Below are 18,424 nucleotides of genomic sequence, written 5' to 3'. Positions count from 1 at the left end.
TTCATGAATGTGAATTACATGAAGCTTATAGCCTAGGTGATGCCCTGTAAGATTTGTCTGGGATTCCCCACAATTTTCTCAGCTCTTGTCCTTCACTGGAAAAAGTATTCCATAAAAGTCTCATTTGTTAAAGAGTGCTTTTAGCTAGTTGGGTTTAGTAAACCTTATCTCTAACCTTTAAGATTCCCAGTATATATAGTATTTTCCAAAACTCTCCTTGTATACTCTTGGAATTTTTTGTGGGTGATACCTGACATCCCACAGATTTTTATTCTCTCTCTCTCTCTCTCTCTCTCTCTCACACACACACACACACACACACCCAGGGAAAACACTGTTATTCAGAATCTATGCTCTTACTACTAATGCCTTTGTAAAACAAAGTAAGAGGAAGGTAATTTGTTGCAAGAAAAGTCATCTCATGATAGGACTGTGGTGCGTATCATCTAAATCACTGTTTTCTTCTTAGAGCATGCATAAAGTGATGTTGATTAATAATTTTCTAAGTTTCTCTCATCATAGCAATTAGGAATTGTATTTCTCAAGATGAGTAATAAATATCATGGTACTGAATAGTAAGAGAGGACCAATTTGTTTTATAGGTATTCTGTACAAACAAAATGAGGGTTTTTTGCTTTAGCTGCTTTATAATAAATTTGATTCTCAAAATCCTTTGAATGCTTCCAGTTATGTTTTCACATAAGTGGCACATAGAATATACATGCCCATTTCTTAGTGGTTTAATAAAAATGTGAATTGACTGCTATATACACCAAGTGCCATTTAAGGTACTAGCTGAGCAAAAATGACAAGGTTACTGCTCTGGAGAAGCTTTCATGGAGGATGGGGTGCGACTAATCATGACTGTCAAAAGAGGAAACAGCACCAAGTGTAAATTGTCACATGATAGAACAAATGGAGATACCACACAAGCCATAGTCTCTCAGTTGCTGTTTGAAAGTAGGGAGTTTTTTTCTGAGTAAGGAGTCTCATTTTAATACCACATAGTAGGTTAATTTGGTAGGTGGGCTCTGTCTTTCCATTTCTTTGAAAAGCTTTTTTTTTTTTTTTCCATTTTTATTTTAACTTAAAACTTGTTTATTTTGAAATTTTCCATTTCACTTTGGACCAAGGATACTAAAAACTAAGTAAAGCAAAACCAGAGGTATGGGAAGACTGCTTTCTAGCCACTGTGAAGACTCCACCAGGTCTCATACCCTACATTCTGGATGCCACCAACCCAGAGAACTATATTCAGTGCCCAGCATCTGTTTTAATTTTTTATTTTAAAGAAAAGCCACTTCCTCCTAGTAGCAGTTCAGAAAACAATCAGGAGTTCCTAGGTGGCTTTCTTCCTTTTTTATTTTTCCTTAGTTCTTAGACCCAACTAACCAGCAAATTACCCTCTAAGGCTACTTAATAGCATTCACAAGTGTTTAATTATAATACTTTATTCAGTAAAGTTAATTTTTTTAGTTGCTATACTGTACATTTTAATTTTTATTTTTTATTATATAGTCTTGAGTCATGTGGACTTTAAGCATTCCCTATCTACTGAGCAGGAAACTCAGATTAAGAATTATATGTCATGGGCTGGGGTTGTGGCTCAGTGGTGGAGCACTTGGCTGGCATGTGTGAGGTTCAATTCTCAGCACCATACACAAATACATGAATAAAGGTTCATCAATGTCTAAAATAAAAATTATGTCTGTTACAAAAATTAATTACATTCCATTTTAACTCCAATGTGAATATAATTGAAATAAAAATTCCTAATACCCACACCTCAACTAATAGGGATATTATGAAGCAGACTTTTTTGTTCTGTTTATAAGAAATTATAATACTCGTATTTACTATTATGAATAAAAACCATGATTAGATGAAACATATGGGAGATTCCATGTACTTCAAGCAGTAACACCTAACACTTGGCATTAACAATATGTCAAAAGTTAGCAGTTTCCTGAAAGTAACCCCTCACCTCTTTTTTCAAAAGTAACCCTATCTAATTCTGTTTCAGGATCTATCAGTTCCCATGGCTTGAAATGAATTATGGTTACAGAATATAGCATCACAGTAGTAACCCTATGTGGTTAATATAATCTGAACTGTATCTATCACAGGTTTTAGGAGCTATGGGCAGTTGATTAGTATTAGTATCTATAGTCACCTATAACTACCTCAGCTTTATTTATAAGTTATTTTTCAATCAGATTTTTAAATGGGTGACAAATTTCCAGTTATTTTAAAGTATACCCAATTTTATGTCAAAGAATATATTAGATGCAATGATAAATGACATATGAACCTTAAGGAATTTAAAAGTAGATCCATGTACTAATAATTTTATCAATGTAGAAAACCAGTCATGTTTACACTCCCAATATTTGTATATTTTAAGATAAAGCTAGGTTAATGTTATTAAGAAATGTTTAGTGTTTTCAGCTTTATTTCTACACACACAGCAATTGTTGTAATGCAGGAAAACTTATGCTGTATTTTGTTTTACATTACATAGTATGTTAGTGGTTGTTAATTGGAAAAAAAAGGTTAAATTAGAAGCTAGGAAAGTTGCATAATAATTATGCAAAGGTCCCACCTTTGACAGGGTCACTTAATCTAGAGGGATTTTGGTTTATTCTGTAGTACAATACTACATTTTTAAATATCCTGTTCCAGCTCTAAAAGATTAAACCATCTCTCAGGGATTTTGCTTTAATGATCAAATAGTTGTACCTGTATAAATGGAAATTGCATATTTATTTGAACAAGTTTGGGTCAATTTTCTTTACGTAAGTTCATCCCCGACCCTCACTCTTATAGGGGAATGTTGAACTAAGTCAAAGAACCATAATGTAAATTCATAACTATTTTAGAAGATCCAGAATCAGAATATAGAAAATATTATGCCAGGTATGATGATACATGTTATTCATCTATTCACTTCCTGAGAAGGGTAAAGCAAGACCACAACTTTAAAGCCTGACTGGGCAACTTAGCAAGATCCTATCTCAAAAATTAAAAAAGGGCTGGGGAAGCTCAGTGGCAGAGTGCCTCTGGGTCCAATCCCCAGTACAACAAAAAAGAAAAAAAAGTATCTTCTTTGGTGCCTCCCTTTTGATAATTTTTTTGTTTGACAAATATAATATTTGCTAAGACAAGTTTCTTTTTCTAGGAAAATATACTTTTTGCACATATTAAAAAATTTTTGAGAGAGGAAACCATAGTAATTAACCTCCAGTTCAACAAGTGGAAGCTATTTAGAGTTTTGGAAAAGCCCTGATATACAGAGTCAGCATTTTTATAGAAAGCCATATAAAAAGAGGTTAGGTAAGTTAATTTAAAGGACCAGAAACATGAAATTAATTCCCTCAGGCAAGAATTTGGCTTTAAAACTTGCAGTTCCAATGAGCACATAATGTCATCTTTTGAGCTGAAGCATGGTGGTGGCCTGTAATCCCAGCCACTTGGGAGGCTGAGGTAGGATGATTGCAAGTTCAAGGCCAGTAATTTAGCAAGGCTCTAAGCAACTTAGTGAGACCCTATCTCAAAAAATAAAAAGGGCTGGGGATGTGGCTCAGTGGTTAAGCACCCCTGGGTTGAATTCCCCATTACCTAATAAATTAATCATCTTTTGCCTGTATAGTTTTTTAAGTGTTTGATTACCACCCTGGACCAGAAGAGCTAATGAGATGGAGAGTTGCAGAAATTTATCCATAAACAAATAATCTTACCTCTTTGGACCATTTCCTTGCCTGTAGAAAAAAAAAAGTTGAGGACAAAATATTTTGTCACATTTGCAGTATGGCTATTCGCTGTAAAAGTATCCTCAGATGGTTTGTTTGACACATTCTACTTTCGTTTTCTTACTAAGTGTAACAACAACAAAAAAAAAAAACCCAGAAAAAGCAGTAATTTTCAGAGTGTAGGTGTCTTAATACTTGAATCTCTGCTGATTACTGAAGCGCCAATATTGACAAGACTTTGGCAGCCAGATCTTGAGTTTCTGATCTTTCTTTCTTTCTTCCCCACATCGATGACAATGAAGGAGGAAAGACAAATGGATCTGAGCCTCAGGACCTGGTTCTTTCATTTGGAGAACTGGACAGTTGATGGACGTGCTTCCTGGTTCTGGTTGAGAGCTGAAGCATTTGCCAGGCCCTCTGGTCAAGGCTCTGGGTCTTGGTTTTAATGTTCTCTATCCAAAGAGAACTGATGCTCAAAGGAACTCTTGCTGTTCCCTCAGTCCCTGTCTTGAAGTGTCAGTTTAAGAAAGGAAGAGCAGAAGGTAGAGGAATGCCTTATAAGAGTTAAAATGGAGGGCAAGAGGGCTAAAGTAGAAATAAAAATATTTATGGAACGCCTATCAATTTCTAAGTACTGTTTAAAAACCTCACATTTTCAGTTTGAACTAAATAATAATCCAGTGAAGTGTAAGTATTATTATCCACATTTTATAGCCTCAGAAAGGTTAACTAACTTGCTTAGAATCATGGAGATGTTTACTAAATGTACCCCCACAACATCCTGCTAAAACATAGCAAAAATATATTGACTGATATCTTAAGTGCATAGTAATTTTGCTTTTTCACATACCATTTCATTAGGAATTTTGAATTTTTTTAAAGGTTGGCTTCTGTATTTAAATTTTTTTTTCAAGTTAGTGTAAAGCATGGTCATTTTGAGGCTTTTTGTTTTGTTTGTTTTATCCTTATCATTAGCACTCAATCAAGTGTTCTTTTCATGAAATACATTTGTAATAATAAGGCTTACTGAGATGATGTTTGGGATTTTTAGATTTTGAATAAATATAAATTGTTTTTCCCCCATATCTAATAACAACAGACTTGGTTTGCTAACAGTATCATAGTAAAAAATTTTATAATTTGCCTGTACATCTGATCTGGACTTTAGAATATTTACTTCAGAGCAATGACTAATAAAATTGAAATCTTGTAGACTAGAGAAGAAAGGAAAATGGAAGCAATTTTGCAAGCTTTTGCCAGACTTGAAAAGAGAGAGAAAAGACGAGAACAAGCTTTGGAACGGATCAGCACAGCCAAAACTGAAGTTAAAACTGAATGTAAAGATGCACAGCTTGTCAGTGATGCTGAAGTTGTTCAGGTATTATTCATGTTTAGTTTTATGTTTCCATTTAAACTATTTCAAATAAAATTTGCATTTGGGCATGGTGGCACAGGCGTATAATCCCAGTGACTTGGGAGGCTGAGGCAGGAGGAGCTCAAGTTTAAGGTCAGCCTTAGCAATTTAGTGAGACCCTGTCTCAAAATAAAAAGGACAGTGTGGCTTAGTAGCAGAGTACCCCTGGGTATACAAACCAACAAATTTACATACACAATTGAGTTAAATCTGTAATAAATTTTTAATTGTGCAGTTTTTAGATCCGATGGGAAACTTAAGACTTGGAATTTAACACTATACTACTTTGTTTTTTGAGTAATAACATTTTTAATTATGTGAATTTATTATGTGAATTCATAAATTTTGTCAAGTTAGCTTCTGAAGTATCTATAAACATAAAATTCCATTGTATTGTATTTTGAATTAGGAACAAGTAAAGGAAGAAACTGCTAACAAGCCAACCCCTGCCAAAGTGAATAGAACAAAACAGAGAAAAAGTTTTTCTCGAAGTAGGACTCACATTGGACAGCAGCGTCGGAGACACAGAACTGTCAGCATGTGTTCAGATATCCAACCATCTTCTCCTGATATAGAAGTTACATCACAACAAAATGATATCGAAAACACTGTACTTGCCATAGAACCAGAAACTGAAACTGCAGTAGCAGAAATAATTACTGAAACTGAAGTCCCAGCACTTAATAAATGTCCTACAAAGTACCCCAAAACAAAGAAGGTATGACTCTTAATGAATTTAAGAACTGTTTTCCAAGTGTCTTATGCTATTAAATGGTTATATTGGTGTTTAGAAATCAGTCTATAACTGTCTCATAATGAACTGCACGAGAGGCAGCATCATTTTTATGCAGATATTTTTGAGTAAGAATGAAAAATGAAGTGTAAAATCAAATACTATGTTTGCATTATTGTAAAGATGATAAACTATATCAAGACTTTTACGTTGCCCTATGTACAAAATTTATATTTCTCTAACTAGTTTTAGATGTGTTACAGTACAGCCCTACCTGGTGCTGGGGACTGAATCCAGGGCTATTTGGTAAGCAAGTAGTCTACCACTGAGCTACATTCCCAGTCCCTATCTTTTATGGTATTTTTTATAAATTCCATTGCTTAGATTACAAGAAATAAATGTGATGAAATTATTGATTTCAATAGAATGTAGTAAGAATGTGAATTTAGTAAGAAAGTAGTTTTATATCAAATTATTAATAAAAATCCTTGGAAATGCACTGTCAGAGTTAACAAAGTAATTATTTGGAAACTAATCACTAAATTAAACCAACCTGGGCTTTTTAGCTAAAAATGTAACAGAACAGCTTTAATGAAGCTGCTGTTTTATCCCACCGAGATTAAAGAACAAAACACTGGTACCAAAGTGGTCATTTTTTTAGGCTCTTTGGGGAGGGAATAGATCATAAATACATCCTCCTTTCACCAAATATTTTGAAACTTCATTTATTTAGTTTTGTTTTTATATAATTCAGTAGAGTTTGCAGGCAGGCTGCTAAATGAAGAAAAGTTTATTCTATTGTGAACCAGGGATTATACTTCAATAATAGATGTTAATTTGCTTGCCAGAGAGTCAAAGGTTTGAGATCAAAGTACAGGTGTTTCTGATTCAGAGTCAGTGCTTTCCTTATTGCACACCTTCCTAAGTCAGTAAGCCAATCTTATCTTTAATAGTGTTACTTTTGCCCACCTTGGAAGGACAAAAAATAATTTCAACTTATTTGTAATAGGAAAAAAAAAAAAACTCGGGATTTAAAACACGTGAAACTACCTTCTAGACTATAAATGACTAAATTGTTCTGGTCTAAGAGCAGAAGTTACTGTCTCTCTCTGGTGTGAAATGTAAGCTTCTAAATCCTGTATGTTTCTCTTCAAAAAGCTGTCAAACAGTGCCAAATTATGCCTCCCCATAAATACCTTCTTCAACTTAATACATAATTCTTTGCCACATAGCATTCTGAGAGCTTTATATGTGTTTCTTAAAAACTCATTTAGTTGTCACAACACTTTTGTAGAGCTAAGTTCTGTTATGACCCTTTTTTTTACAGACACATCTTGAAATGTGGAAAAGTTACATAACTTGCTCACAGTCACAGTATAAGTGGCAAAGACAGGATCATTCCCTAGCAGTCTGGTTCTAGACTTCATGTTTTAACACTATGTTCTGTTGTTTGTCATACAAAGGGAGCTATATACACACACAAAAAAGAGGGATACTTCTGAAAGATAGGAGCTATGTACTAGGGATTGAACCCAGGGGCACATTACCACTGAGCCACATCCCCACCCCTTTTTTCAGGGGCAAGGGGGTACCCAGGATTGAACTCAGGGGCACTAAGCTACATCCCCAGCCTTTGGGATTATAGGCATGTGCTGGCGCACCTGGCATCCCCAGCTCTTTTTAAGACAGGGTCCCACTGAGTTGCTTAGGGCCATGCTAAATTGCTGCGGTTGGCCTTGAACTTGTGGTCCTCTGGTCTTAGCCTTCTGATTTGCTGGTACTGTAGATATATGACAGATTTTTTTTTTAAATGTGCATATTTCTGTATGTTTATATAATTGTATGAGTAAATGTATATATGCACATACATGCTTTTTCTATAATCTACATTTGTAATATGAAATTCAAAGGATTTTGATAACCAAATAAACATGAATACCCAGAAAGCAAAAAAAGAAATTACCAAGAATTAAGAAAAGGACTAGGTAAGCCAGGGGTAGTAACACACACATATAATCCCAGCTACTCAGGAGACTGAGGCAGGAGGATTCAAAGTTTGGAGGCCAGCCTGGCAACTTAGACCCTGTCTCAAAATAAAAAGGGCTGAAGATGTAGCTCAGCACTAAAGTGCCCATGGATGCAACCTCAATTTATCTCTTAGTACTACTAAGAGTTTTGTTTTTGAGTACATAAACTGACCTCATCTCTAGGAGACTGTGAGGAGCGCCTTGGGTAGAAAAATGCTACTTAACATTTTAAGCATATCATAAAGGCAGCAACAAACCTTAAACTTAAGTGTTGGTGGTACTGATGTCTCCTAAATTTTACAGTATGAAAAAACCATGTTACAGGTAGCTCAGTGGTAGAACATACAGATAGATGCCCTGCGTTCAATCTCCAGCACCACACAAAAAAATTGTGTAAAACATTTCAAGAATAAAATGAAATGTAGAATGAATGATACACTGATTTTTGGTCATTGCATGTATGTATCAGTTTCTACTTTGCCTTAGAATATTCTATGGGAGAATCTGTGCAATTAAATATATAGTGACCCCAATTTTCCTTTTCTCTAGCACTTGGTCAATGAATGGTTAAGTGAGAAGAATGAGAAGACAGGAAAGCCTTCAGACAGCCTTTCAGAAAGGCCTCTGCGTATAACTACAGATCCAGAAGTGTTAGCTACACAGCTCAATTCTTTACCAGGCCTCACTTATAGTCCCCATGTATACTCTACTCCTAAGCATTATATTAGATTTACTTCACCATTCCTTTCAGAAAAAAGGAGAAGGAAAGAACCTACTGAAAACATTTCTGGCTCGTGCAAAAAGGTAAACTTTTCTTTCAATATAAAAATCTAGAATGAGCCAAATGTTATTCATTTTGGAATTGGCTCTGCATTTATAGGCTATATGAACAGGTAACAAATCCTATTCACATTTTACTCTCCATTTTATTCAGCGATGGTTGAAACAAGCTCTAGAAGAAGAAAATTCAGCAATTTTACACAGATTTAATTCACCCTTTCAAGAAAGATCCAGAAGTCCTACAGTCAATGGTGAAAATAAAAGTCCACTACTATTAAATGATAGCTGTTCCCTTCCAGGTAGAATTTCTTTTTAGTATTGTTTTAACATGAGAAATGTGTCAGGATATACATCTTTCTAACAGGCATAGTCTCTTTACTGTTGTGTACTTTATCAGAGAAACACATTCTGATAAACTTTCTCATTTCTGTTCTCCTTTCTCATTTCTGTTCTCCTAGCCTTTTAGAGGAAGATAGATACAAAAACCTTGCTATGTAATATGGTGTATGTTTGGGTTACAGTTGAATTTCTAATGGCTTTCTTTTGGCTTTGGGGCTGGGTGATTTCAAACAGATTCAAAAAGACTCTTAGAAAAACCTATTAGTACTTATAGGACAGCAGGACAATGCTTGCTAATAGTGAAATTCACTTATTTGGGTGTGGGGAATATTTCATATTTGTTTTTTTTTTAAAAAAAAACGTTTAGTTTTGTGGTGAAAGTCATCATACTATTGATGAGATTTTATCTTTCCCAGAATGTAATAGAATACTTATAGTAATTCTAACAGATTACTATCTCACCAACAGATTTAACTACACCACTAAAAAAACGAAGACTTTATCAGTTGCTAAATTCTGTTTACTCAGAAACCTCCACACCTACTCCTTCACCATATGCTACACCAACTCATACGGATATTACTCCTATGGACCCATCATTCGCCACTCCTCCACGGATAAAATCAGATGATGAAACTTGTAGAAATGGTTATAAACCTATATATTCACCAGTTACTCCAGTAACTCCTGGTACACCAGGAAATACCATGCATTTTGAGGTGAGAAATTTCAATGAAAAAAAATTTTCAACTCTTGGTTTTTGAGTTTCATTAAGAACTTGGCCCACATTCCCTCTAACAATTAGTGTGCTGAGAATATAAAATAAAATTTGGGAACATATATTCATATGAATTTAAACATTTTTATTCATTATTTATTTTAACTTTCCTCTTACATTTCAGTAGACTAAATGTATCAAATTGACCTGAAAGCAAATATCTTGAGGAATGGAAATAAAATAATAAAGTCTAAAACCAAAATGTTTCTAATTTTAAGTTTTCATTATAAAAACACCATATATTTAGTTCATGTATTTTAATTTTCAATTCCCATTATTCCTTTTATATAGAATATTTCTTCCCCAGAAAGTTCTCCGGAAATAAAGAGACGCACTTACAGCCAAGAGGTGAGCTGTTATTAAAAAAAAAAAAATGTTGCTGATTGTTTGGGTAATATCATTGTTTTGCCTAAATTACTGGTAGATTTTGAAGTAAACAGTCTCAATATCATTATATGACTTTTTTTTTTTTTTTTTTTTTTAATTCTGTAAACAGGGATATGAGAGATCTTCAACCATCTTAACTTTGGGGCCTTTTAGAAATTCCAGTTTAACTGAGTTGGGTCTGCAAGAAATAAAGACCATTGGTTATACCAGCCCTAGGAGTAGGACTGAAGTCAACAGGCAGTGCCCTGGAGAAAAGGAACCTGTGTCAGACCTTCAACTGGGACTGGATGCAGTTGAGTCAAGCGCTTTACATAAAACAATGGAAACACCTGCACATGACAGGACTGAGCCTAACAGCCAACTGGATTCGAGTCACTCTGGACGGGGCACAATATATTCTTCCTGGGTAAAGAGTCCTGACAGAACAGGAGTTAACTTCTCAGTGAACTCCAACCTGAGGGACTTGACACCCTCACACCAATTGGAGGTTGGAGGAGGCTTCCGAATAAGTGAGTCAAAGTGCCTGATGCAGGATGATACTAGAGGCATGTTTATGGAAACAGCTCTGTTTTGTACTTCCGAAGATGGGCTTGTCTCTGGTTTTGGACGGACCGTTAATGACAATTTGATCGACGGGAGTTGCACACCCCAGAATCCACCACAAAAGAAAAAGGTTACAAATTTAACGATTTATAGTCCTTTCATAATGTTTCTTAGTATTGAGGGTAATTGATAGATGTATTTTGTAAGGCATTCCTAATTCAGTTATTTGAGTTAAAATTTTTATGTGTACATTTCTCCCCAGATTATCTGTACATTTTAAAACACTTTGTAAATATTCACTTGATCAGAAAATGTTTACAGAAAAGTGAAAAATTCTAGTGCTATGAATTGTCCTTGTTAAGATATATGGGTTTGAGAGAAACCTCAATATATGAGTAACTTAGAAGTAACCCCCCTCATTCAAAAGATATTCTTTTTAACCTTATATTAAGCAAGCATCCTTGTAATTGAATACATGTTCCTTTCAGCATCCCATAATACCAATACTATTTACACCATGGACATAAGTATTTTGTAAAGTATGATACTAATAATATTATACTGTGATACGTAAGTTCCATGATTTACCACCATTATTTCATTGGCAGACATGTTGAGACGATTTAGAATGCCTTATTTCAGAGGAATGGGAGAAACTACATACAGCACTTATTTAATTTGTTAATAGGCTTATTGCTTTACAAGTCAAAGAATTTTAGTGATGTGTGCTTTTAATTTTTATAACAGAGTCCAGTTGGCAACTTTGTGGGAAGCAATGTAGTATAGTGGAAAGAGCACGGGCTTTCAAGTAAGACCTAGGTTCGAATCCCGGCTCCAACACTCACCAGCTGTGTGACCTTGAGTGAGTGAGTTACTCAATTTCCTCATCTGTAAAATGGGGATGATAATATACCTATTTCATAGGATTGTTGTGAGGATTAAATGAGATAATGTATATGAATCATCTAAGTACAATGCCTAATATATAGTGGGCATTTGATAGTTAATTATTTTATGTAATTTTCTTAATATAAATAAAAATAATTTTCTTTAGAAAAAAGAATGAATTGATTCTGGTATGAAAGACAAGAATAAAAGATCTGCCTTTTCTTTCTTGCTTTAAGGTTTCTCTATTAGAATACCGTAAGAGACAACGTGAAGCTAGGAAAAGTGGCTCTAAGACAGAAAACTTTCCTCTGGTTAGTATATCACTTCATGCAAGTGGAAACCTGAGCAACAATAGTGATGGGTGTGTCCAAAGTAATGAAACCGGAGAACAGGCAGAAAACACAGCTAGCCTGCCTTTACCAACACCAGCTGCAGTTTATAATGCTACTTCTGAAGAAACCAGCAATAACTGTCCTGCTAAAGAAGCTGCCAGTGAGAAGAATGAACCTGAAGTTCAGTGGTAAGCCTGTTTTGAAATATGCTACTCTGGCAAGAAAAAGATTCCTGCTGTGGTTCTCCCAATGCTAAGTGGATGGTGACTTGAAACATCTTTCCTGATAGTGTTTTAAACTAGCTGTTTGTTTATTTGCCGGAGTTGTTAAAGGTGTATTGTAATCATTCCTTTATTTATCCACATTTTTCATTCAAATTTTCCTGTTGAAAGAATTTTTGTCACAGTCAACATCATGCCATTTCTTTAAAACCCCTGCCATTACCTTGAAAGAAAAACAGGGTTAGAGTTTTCTTTGGTAGGAGTGTTAGCAGCAGCTGTTTTTAAGGTGAGGTCTTGGCAAAGTGGCCAAGAGGACACAGTTACTCTGCTTCTTGTTCCTTTCCAAATCCTGAAAGTGTGTAAGGCGTTTTTTTTTTGTTGTGGTTGTTTGGTTTTTTTTTTTTTTTTTTTTTTTTGGTTGAAGCATATTTTGGTACCTTTGGTAACCTAAAGTGACTTTCTGAATATTCCTACATTAAAGTTTCCCCCTTCTTCTTTTCACCAACAAATTGGTGGAGGCAAAAAGAATTAAGTCTTAGTTATTCAAATAAGTCTCAGTTTTGGGAGCAATTAGCAAAATAAGAGAAGATTAGCTATTTTCAAAGCTTTAACACCGAAGTATTTTCCCAATAGAGCAAAATCCTTGAACTGAGAGGACATGTGGACCTTCATGGGACAAAGAATAATCTAGCTGGCAGTAGCTTCTTTGAATTAAGGATGAACTAATTTTATTTTAAAGGACTGCCTCCACTTCAGTGGAACAAGTGAGAGAAAGGAGTTACCAGAGAGCTTTACTTCTTAGTGATCACCGAAAAGATAAAGACAGTGGTAAGTAAGCTTGTTCTTTCACCAAAAAGTGGAGACAGCTAGTCACCCTGCACCCTTGTTCTTTGTAAGCTCTAATATTCTTTTTGGTTACTGCTCTGCTTCATCTCTAGGGGGAGAATCACCTTGTGTCTCATGTTCACCGAGTCATGTTCAGTCTTCACCTTCATCTCATTCAAATCACATTTCCCAGTTGCAAGCTAAAGGCCTAGCCCCTTCTTTCAGTGAACTCATGGAAGGTCAGTAAGCAGATGACCTATCATGGCTATATTGTTTTAAACACCTTTTTGAATCAGAAAAAAAGTTGCTTTGATTAATAGAAGGTACATCGTTTTGTGGTGTCAATAAAAGGCAGTATATATCGTGTAATGTTACATTTACCATAGTTTCTTCTGTTTTACAGACCCTGACTCTGAAAATCCAGAACCCACAACTACAAATGAATGTCCATCCCCAGATACTTCTCAAAACACTTGTAAAAGCCCTTCAAAAATGAGCAAGGTAATAATAGACTTTGAACATGGCCATTCAGAAAAGTTGATGGTAATATGCAGGCAATTTTTTTTCTACTGCATTAAGATTCAGTTTATGATTTCTGGATTCTTCCTTCTGAACGTACTCAGTTGTGTTTAATATTTTATTTGGTCTGTCACTGAGATTGACAGACAATTTGGATCAAACACTCAAGTTTTCTAGGCAAACTTTTAAAACTTACATTTTTTTAAAAAGTTCACCTCTATTCTAGTGGTATCTAGGAAACTCATAACTTCTTGAAATACATACCTAGTCAATTCTCTAAAAACAAAAGGTCAGGTGAAAATTCATGTAGAGGAATGATAATCTGATGTGTCAGGTAAATCACTGGGAACAGAAGATATTTTAACAACAAAAAGATCTTTTGGATTATTTACGTGTGAACAGTTTACAAGGAAAATGAAAAGGTATTAAAAATCAAAACGGTCCAAGAAAGCAAGTTTATTTACCCAAACCAATTTATGCCCTGGATAGAGTATTCAGTTATGGAACTTAATCCTGATTATGGAACTTAATCCTGAAGAGTGTTGGTTAAAGTAAGACTCCAAAATGGGTCTTTCTCCTTACAGAAAAACGCAGACTAATTTCCTCAACTTGTCTTCAGTAAAATTCACTATATACACTCACCGGAATTTGTTGAAACTACTCACAGAAACTGGCCTTGCAACATCTCAAGCCTCTATTGTTGACTTCTCAACCCTACATTTCCTTCCCCCTTTTAAAATTTAACATATTAAACCAACAAGAATAAAACTCAAGGTTCATAAAATGTTTCTTAAGTTTATGTAATATATCAAGTTTATTTGTTTTCTCTTCATAGCCTGGTTCACCGGGACCTGTAATTCCTGCTCAACCACATGGGAAAATACTCACAAAACCAGATCCCCATTGGGAGACAACAGTTATTGTATCAGAAGCTGAGAACAGTGTTCACCTAAAAACAGAGCTCCAACAAAAACAGCTATCAAATAACACCCAAGCACTTTCAAAGAACCATCCTCCTCAGCCACATGTTCGCAGTTCATCTGAGCAACTTTCACAAAAGCTGCCTTCTGCACCAACGAAGTTGCACTGTCCTCCATCACCCCACATAGAAAACCCTCCTAAGCCATCTACGCCTCACACACCTGTACAGCATGGTTATCTCTCACCAAAGCCTCCTGCACAGCAGTTAGGATCTCCCTACAGGCCTCATCATTCACAGTCACCTCAAGTTGGAACCCCTCAGCGAGAGCCTCAGAGAAATTTTTATCCAGCAGCACAGAACCTTCAAGCCAATACTCAGCAGGCAACTTCTGGAGCATTATTTACACAGACACCCTCAGGACAATCTTCAGCAACATACAGTCAGTTTAACCAACAAAGTGTGAACAGCACGGCACCCCCACCCCCACCCCCTCCGCCTCCTTCTTCGTCTTATTATCAAAACCAGCAGCCCCCTGCAAACTTTCAGAATTATAATCAGCTCAAAGGTAGTCTTGCCCAACAAACTGTGTTTACATCAGGACCAAATCAAGCACTTCCTGGCACCACAAGCCAGCAATCAGTTCCAGGACACCATGTTACTCCAGGGCATTTTTTGTCCTCTCAGAACCCCACCATTCACCATCAAACTTCTGCTGCAGTCGTCCCACCCCCTCCTCCTCCACCACCTGCTCCAGGACCACACCTTGTACAACAGCCGAATTCCCATCAGCAACACTCTGTAGCACATGTAGTAGGGGCAGTTCATGCTGTCACCCCTGGGTCACATATGCATTCTCAAACTGCTGGACACCATTTACCACCACCCCCTCCACCCCCTGGTCCTGCCCCTCATCACCATCCACCACCCCATCCTTCCACAGGACTCCAAGGTCTACAAGCACAACACCAGCATGTTGTAAATTCAGCACCCCCGCCTCCTCCTCCCCCTCCTCCGTCCAGTGTTTTGGCTTCTGGGCATCATACGACATCAGGCCAAGCTTTACACCACCCACCTCATCAAGGACCTCCACTTTTTCCTTCAAGTGCTCATCCAGCTGTACCACCGTATCCCTCACAAGCTACACATCATACCACTTTGGGACCGGGACCCCAACACCAGCCTTCTGGAACAGGGCCACATTGTCCATTACCTGTTGCAGGTCCTCATCTCCAGCCCCAAGGACCAAACAGTATTCCAACACCTACTGCTTCAGGGTTCTGTCCTCATCCTGGCTCTGTGGCCCTGCCACATGGGGTGCAAGGACCTCAGCAGGCATCGCCAGTGCCTGGACAGATTCCAATTCACAGAGCACAGGTGCCACCAACGTTTCAGAACAATTACCATGGTTCAGGGTGGCATTAAAATGGACTCCAAAAACATTTTTTAAAATGTTCTGTAAGATAAACTGTATATTTCATATGTACCTATTAAGGTACTTTTTAAAGCTTGTACATGAAACTTTGTATAAAAAAAAAAAAACAAAAACAAAAACCAGTGCTCTTTCATTGTATTTTTCCCATTTTTGCTTTTTAAAATTCCTTAAAAAAAAAAAAAATGTGCTAAGCCAGTATTAGGTATCTTTATTTTATAAGTGAACATTCCAGCTGTTTTCTGGCAATAGATTTGATGCTACATGATCTTTAAATTTTATTGTTGCAGTTAAATTCATTTAGTGAATGTTTTCTATATTATTTTCTACATATGCATTAAGTACACAGCTAAGTAATGGCACTATGAAGATTTTTTTTTTTTTTTTTTTGTCAGCAGTTCTGTGAGTGCAACTTAGGTATAAAATGCAATACAGATTTTTATAGTTTGGTGTGGACATGGCTCATTTTGTTTTATCAGTTATTTGCAAGCAGAATGTAATTTAATGTATAGATGATTTCTAATGTCTCCTGACAGACTGTAAATACTGCATTTCTTTTGCGTATATAATTGCTTACAGCTTTTTTCATTTGATATATAGCATTGTACATATGACAAGTCTTTTGCAAAACTGTGTGATCTTTGTGAAAGTAGTACAGTATATGACCTTTCATTTCTTTTTTATTTTTAAATATCCTGTCACATTGAAGCACTGGTTGGGCATTTTAATTCATGTTAATAAATCACAATTATGTCAGTTTTACCAGATTGTCCTGTACAACTTCTAAGATGGGGGTCTGCTTTCAAATATAATTTGTAAAGAAACTTAAATTTTCTTTAGTGACTACTACCCTCAGGAGGAGAGCTAGAGGGAGTAACAGGTTGTTCCCATCATGGTTTCTACTTGCCATTTTTGCAGGAGCAAGAATCATAGGAAATTAAATAGACACGCTGTGTAACTCTACTTAAGTATGTGACATCACAATGAATCCAGACCACTACCGCATTACACCCGATAAAGAGTTACAGACTGCAATTTACAAATTATTTAAAAAAAAAAATTAGTCTGCCTAAAAAACAGCAATATGTAATTTGCACATTTTAGAACACGACTGAAATATTGATAAGTGAAACAAGTGTCTTTAATTTGGCTTGGGTATACAAAACTAAAGGGAAGTGGCATTATTTAAGAAAAATAAATGGCCTCTCAAGTGAATTTTTTATTGCCTAAATATAAAATGCTAGTTCAATTTTGAAAATAAAAATTCCCAGCCTTTGCCTTCTACCTCTTAGGTATACACTAATTAAGTGTATACAATAGCAATGACACTATTTTTATCAACATATTTTTCATCATCCAAATACTTTGACATAATTTGGGCACTGTATACTATACATATTTTGTGCATTAGGAGAAAAAAAGTAAATAGACTTAAAAAATGAATGAGATTTGGTAGTAATTTAAGTCATGTTTTATGATTTTAATTTCCATTTCCTTTTGAAAATTAGCTAACGATGGTGCATCAATACAGCTTATCTAGAGTTCAATCCTAATGAGCTTTAAGAAAAAGGTCAACTTTGCCATCATTGATCTTCAAACAAAATGCTGCTTATGTTAATGACTAAAAAAAACATTTGAGAAGAAATGAGTTTACATCATCTGTCCCTCTTGATAGTTTCAAACACAGCAAAGTTAACTGGCATGTGAAATATCAATATTCATCTCTTTAGAAGGCCCCCACCTAAAGCATTTTTAATTCCTACTTTGGCCTACTACAAAACTAATATATACATAAGCTTCTGTGTAAAACCGTGAAACAGTAAATAAATTCTTTGACTCTTTGATGGACACATACATTCTTCAAACATTGTCCTGTACACCAAACTTTCATTTTAAAAAAGAGAAAAAAAATATGAAATTTTAGGAAATAATCTACAGAAATAAACAGTTTCTCTATGCCCATGGAAAGTTCCCATACTTCATCCCATTAATAAGTTATGTATGGTCCAAGTACAGGAAGAAGCAAGTAGTACATCAGTTTTCACCTAAAAGTATATGCCCCTTTGAAGTTCTTAATATCCATTTGTTCTTGGCCCTTGAGCAGTACTGTTGGCCAATGTGCAGACAGGAGGTTCTGAACTGGCTATAATCACCTATGTGATCCACTGCTTGCAACTTTCCATGAAGACTTCACATGACCACAGGAAAAAAAATAGACAGGATATTCAATGAAGTTCACTAAGCAGGCTACAATATTTAGCACAACTAGTGGTTCTCCTTTGCCTTGTATGCATTCTTTATCAACAAGCCACCAAGAATCTGTTAAAACCATATAGTTCCTAAAACAAATGTAATTCCTTCTAGAACAACTGCTTCTACATAGAAAACAAGTTAGTATTTAGGCTATGTTATCATAAGGATACCACCTTAAAATTAGTTTCCTTCCTAACATGAACTAAAACTGCATTAGACAAATTTCACTGAAGTATACTCTAACCTTGAAAATTCTTACCCAGAGGACACATATGTACTCTGTGG

The 18,424-nt window shown here is 35.8% G+C and overlaps 1 protein-coding gene across 4 annotated transcripts in view; it reads left to right on the top strand.

Annotated features, from left to right (window-relative positions):
• Positions 1-16,648, top strand: part of Kmt2e (lysine methyltransferase 2E (inactive)) — a 94,964-nt gene extending 78,316 nt beyond the window's left edge. For 2 of the 4 annotated variants that reach the window (XM_027926451.3, XM_027926452.3), the window contains 12 exons: positions 4,963-5,127; positions 5,573-5,881; positions 8,473-8,727; positions 8,858-9,002; positions 9,511-9,761; positions 10,112-10,168; positions 10,317-10,880; positions 11,875-12,158; positions 12,931-13,019; positions 13,130-13,255; positions 13,420-13,517; positions 14,371-16,648. In XM_027926451.3, the coding sequence (XP_027782252.2) occupies positions 4,963-5,127; positions 5,573-5,881; positions 8,473-8,727; positions 8,858-9,002; positions 9,511-9,761; positions 10,112-10,168; positions 10,317-10,880; positions 11,875-12,158; positions 12,931-13,019; positions 13,130-13,255; positions 13,420-13,517; positions 14,371-15,879 (3,852 nt within the window). In that variant the 3' untranslated portion in view covers positions 15,880-16,648. The remainder of the gene's footprint in view (positions 1-4,962; positions 5,128-5,572; positions 5,882-8,472; positions 8,728-8,857; positions 9,003-9,510; positions 9,762-10,111; positions 10,169-10,316; positions 10,881-11,874; positions 12,159-12,930; positions 13,020-13,129; positions 13,256-13,419; positions 13,518-14,370) is intronic. The other 2 variants (XM_071613206.1, XM_071613215.1) reach the window with 2 other exon arrangements.
• Positions 16,649-18,424: the final 1,776 nt, after the last annotated feature.

This window comes from Marmota flaviventris, chromosome 1, assembly GCF_047511675.1.
Source record: "Marmota flaviventris isolate mMarFla1 chromosome 1, mMarFla1.hap1, whole genome shotgun sequence".
Lineage (NCBI taxonomy): Eukaryota > Metazoa > Chordata > Mammalia > Rodentia > Sciuridae > Marmota > Marmota flaviventris.
This window is presented reverse-complemented; position numbering and strand designations above follow the sequence as displayed.